The sequence below is a fragment of the Trifolium pratense genome, linkage group LG7 (assembly GCF_020283565.1).
Source record: "Trifolium pratense cultivar HEN17-A07 linkage group LG7, ARS_RC_1.1, whole genome shotgun sequence".
Lineage (NCBI taxonomy): Eukaryota > Viridiplantae > Streptophyta > Magnoliopsida > Fabales > Fabaceae > Trifolium > Trifolium pratense.
In genome coordinates, this window is record NC_060065.1 from 17993081 (window position 1) to 17997892 (window position 4812).

At 30.0% G+C, this 4812-nt stretch overlaps 1 protein-coding gene across 1 annotated transcript; it reads right to left on the bottom strand.

Annotated features, from left to right (window-relative positions):
* Nucleotides 1-2381: 2381 nt before the first annotated feature.
* On the bottom strand, nt 2382-3098 carry LOC123895987 (protein MIZU-KUSSEI 1-like). The gene has a single exon (XM_045946446.1). It carries the CDS (start codon nt 3096-3098, stop codon nt 2382-2384), a length of 717 nt encoding a protein of 238 aa, XP_045802402.1.
* Nucleotides 3099-4812: the final 1714 nt, after the last annotated feature.

Sequence of the window (4812 nt, forward strand, 5' to 3'; positions counted from 1 at the left end):
CAGTCAATTAATACAAATTTTAAATCATGACTGTCCGATCTTGATCGAACGACTATAAATAGCATGAATGCACGACTGCACTAACAACCTGACTGCACGGAATCCGGATCCAATTGGTATACAATATTATCAAGAATCTCTATATTCTCGACCTCGAGAATCTCTAATTTCCTATACCTTTATCAGCTTCTTGTGTCTAAGAGAGTTGTGAGGATGCTGCCGGAGAAGCTACAATGACCATAAAGAAAAGAATTAACAAGATTATTTTTTTAATCTTATAATAATTATTTCTGAAATTTGTTGTAATTTTTATCTTCACTTAGTATCTACAAAATTACATGTTTTTAATCACATGTTGTTTTATTAATTTAAAAAAAATGTAAAGTGGATATAATAGATTAAAAGTTTTATAAGGACTTGCACACAAAAAAAAAACGAAAAGTTTTATAAGGATTATTATTACAATTTCTTCTATATATTTTAATATTGATTGTGTTAAATTTTTCATTTTTCAAAAAGGATTTTATGACAATGATTTTATTTTTTTTTACAAACAAGGATATTTATTATATTCCAGTATCCCAATTATACTTTATTTTTAAGTAGGAAAAATACATAATTTTTATTTAAAAAAATAATTTCGGGGGTAGAATAAACTGTGAATTTTTTAAATAATGTAAACAGTGATTTATATTTATACCTATAAACGAAATGGTAAACACCGTATAAAACTCACATAAACATTGAATTTATATGTAAAAAAATATACACGCGAATTTATAAGGACTTGCAAAAATAACGAAAAGTTTTATAAGGATTATAAATTATTATTATTATTATTATTATTATTATTATTATTGCAATTTCTTTATATATTTTAGTAATGGTTGTGTGAAATTTTTCATTTTTCAATAAGGATTGTACGATAAGAATATTTATTATATTTCAGTGTTTCAATTATACTTGACTTTTTTGATAAAAAAATATATTTTATTTTTAAGTAAGAAAAATACATGATTTTGATTTAATAAAATAATTTCAGGGGTAGAATAAATGGTGAACATTTTGGATAGTCTAAACAGTGATTTATTTTTAAGTCTATAAATAAAATAGTAACCAGCATATAAAATCCACATAACATTGAATTTATAAGTAAAAAAAGTATGCACGCGAATTTATAAGGACTTGCAAAAATAAGAAGAAAAACAATTATAAGGATTATTATCATTATTCTTACAATTTCTTCTATATATTTTAATAATGGTGTGTGAAATTTTTCAATTTTTAATAAAGACTTTATGACAACGATATTTATTATATTTCAGTGTTTCAATTATACTTTATTTGTCTGATTCAAAATAATTACTTTATTTTTAACTAAGAAAAATACATGGGTGGAACAATTTTTTGGTCAGACTTTACTTAACTCGTGACCGAACTCTGGACTACTAAGACCCCTTTCCCCTAGCTAGGAAGCAGAGTTATAAACCCAAAAAAAAATTCTTAAGGTAAAATTAAGGGAAATTGACTTGTTCCTTGCTAACCATTGTACTGCCAATAATCTCTCCATGACTTATCATTTTGTTGACCGGTCATTTTCCATTTTTTGCTAACTACACTTTGACCACTGATTCCTAACTTACTTAATTCAATCCTCAACTTTCCTCCCTATATTTTTGCCTCTAAAAACCGGTCATATATATATATAAGTGGCAATCTATCCATACTAAAAAATTTCACACGCATGTACAAAACAATTAAACATCAAAAAATAATAATTTTCTCTCATCTTATATATACATATCTAGTTCATATAGTAACATTTCATGTGTTCGTTTAATTTGAGTTATTGTATTACCTCTGCTATTGAGAAATGACTTGTTGTATACTCTAATTAAGAGATTTGTACACATCCAACATATATGTCTTGAAGGACAGTCTTCGTGACGTCTAAGGTATTATTCCACTCTTTTATTTTATTTTTTGGTCGATGTTAAATTTCATTTACTTATTGATTTTCGTGGTTGTTGGCGACATCAAATAACAACAAATTATATATATAGTATATTGTTATTGGAAAATAACTATTGTTACCCTCAACCTTCTTTGAATTTCTGGGTACTTCTATCCTCAATCCTTCGTATAATAATAATTAGAGTAATTCTTACACGACTATATCATTATAGATATTAATTAAAACTTCAAGATGCATGTATTATGAAAAATAAAATCATGCCAAATAAATATTTTTAACAATATAATCGATCTTGACCTTTTTTTTTTAACTATAATAAAACACTTTTTTTTAAAAAAACACTATGTTCATAGAAGAATAACTCTATTAATTAATATATGAATATATATAGAGCTGAATATATCAATTAAACCCTAACGAAGAATACACTAAGCTCGGGTCCATTGTTATTCCCATCAGGCATCATCATATAATAAGTCTCTGAATCCTTAGACCCAATCACACGTTCAAAATGTGCCCTCATGTACGACAATTCTCCATCTTGAGGGTCCGACATTTCATCCGGGAGCACGCCGACCGCCACAGATACTGCATGCAACATTTGCATTACATTCAAGTCACGCTCTGATGGATCTCTCTTCACTCCATAACCCGTTTTCTTCCCATTGTAAAATAGGTTCCAAATGGTCTCATCAACTATCTTTGTTTTATCATTGTTGGGGTGCTTCTCGCACTCCAGCGCTAATCTATTAAGCCCCATTCCTATGTCTTGGAGCAACTTTCCTGTTGGAACGGCCAGCTCCAAGATAAGGAAAGGTTCACATTTAGAATCTTCTTGAAAAGCAAGATTTACCCTAGCTTTTTGGTAACCAAATAGGGTTCCAGTTATCCTCGTGCCACCTTGTATGATTGTGTCATTCATGATGGGCATCTTGCAAGATGGCGCGAGGATGGGAAACGATCGGATTATAGTACGAAATTTGCCAAATAATTTGTTGGCGGATCTACGTTTGCTTTTGCTGTTTGCCGGTTGTAAGGAAACCAACTTGCGAACTGTCTCAGGCATAGGCGATTGTGGTGTTGGCAATGGCATCGCCTCATCATGTGCATTAGGTGATGCCATTGTGTTTAATTAGGAGAATGAAAGGAAATTATTTATGAGATGAAGGGGGAGAAGAAAAATTTGCGGTATTGTTTGAAGAAAAAAATTAAGGTTAAATTACTAATGGCTTGTTAGTGTTTTGAGGGAAATTATTATACAGGATGTAATTTGTGTGAAGAAATTATGTTATTTTCTTTCTATCAAGCATTATGTTATTTTTTGTTTCTTTATAATTTAATTTTCTTCATAGTTTGCTTTGACATTTGTTTATTACACGTTATAGTTTAATTAGTTTTTCTGTTTTCTTGTTTATCATGAAGGGAAGCCAGCTTCTAGATTAATTAATTGATTTGATTCAGTTGAAAAAATGTGCTAAAGATACGAACAATGTGAATTTCAAATGATTTTTTCGGTTTAAAATTTCTTATTTCTTAGTTGTAATAAATGTGATTTTGTTTTTATTGTTTTTATCACATGCTGGATTTGCTGGAAACCTAACAATTACCAGAACTATTTTTTTTTTTTTAACATATAATTGAAATTAATTGTGTTTGTGACACAAACCTTAGCATAAATTAAAACTCATTGACAATTTCATTTGACTATTGTTTGATATAGATTTTGTAAAACCTTTCAAGAAATCAAGAGGAACAAATTATAGAAATCAACCATGGTGCCATTGTTGCTTGTGGAGGCTTGGTTCATGACAATTCTAGCATTTTCTTTTTTTGCTATGTTGCTTCTCCTATTGCTTTCTCCATTACATAGGGCTAAAGTTTCTTTTTGATGTTGAATCTAATTCAAAGGTTGTTGTGAATTTGATTCATGATGGGTGTAATGTTAGTCATCCCTATTACTCGATGATGGTTCGGAGGACGGCTACTCCGTGGCTCATATTTTTTGTGAAGCTAATCAGATTGTTGATTTATGTTATTTTTGTAAATATGATTTTTGTAAATCAAAAAAAAAATGACTTGAGTCTTTTCTAGCTTAACCAAGGTTCTGGGTTCGATCTCTGACTTAAGTATGCAGAAGTGTTAAAATTCTTAGGGAGAGTTTGCCACCCATTTGGATATCCAAGACTCGAAGGATTGGTCTCTCCAGTTACGCGCAGAGGATACCCGCTTTACATCAAAAAAATAAAAAGAAATGCAATGTGGAAGTCACTTAATGGACACCGACATATCATCCTACAGTATGTAGAGTCGTGAATGCATTTGCTTGCAATAATATATAAATATTAAATTATTAGAGTCAGGCATCTATCTTGTTTCCTAAATGCATATATAAAACTATGGCCAATTCTAGCATAGGAGACCTTGGCATGTCTCCTACCAGTGGGAAACCAACTTTTAGCTGTGTGATGGAGAGAAAAACACACAAGCGGCTGAGATGCATCATATGCAACCTGTTGCTACAGTGCAAGTAGCAGATTTGGAATTTTACCTTTTATTGTTTTACATTAATTCACCATTACATGAATAATATTAGATTCCTTTAAAAAAATAAATTAAAACTAGTTTTTTAAAAATAAAAAATACCATATGGTTTTTACATTGACGGTAAATATAAATGTCTGAGTTATTTTAAATAGCACAAAGGTCCCTCTAAGTACTTGTTGTTGTGGTTTTAGTCCCTGGACATATTCATTTTAAACAAATCCCTGCATGTGAAATTCATATTGTGTTTAGTCCTTGTATAAGTAGACAACTGAAGGATGAAAACCAAAAATCAT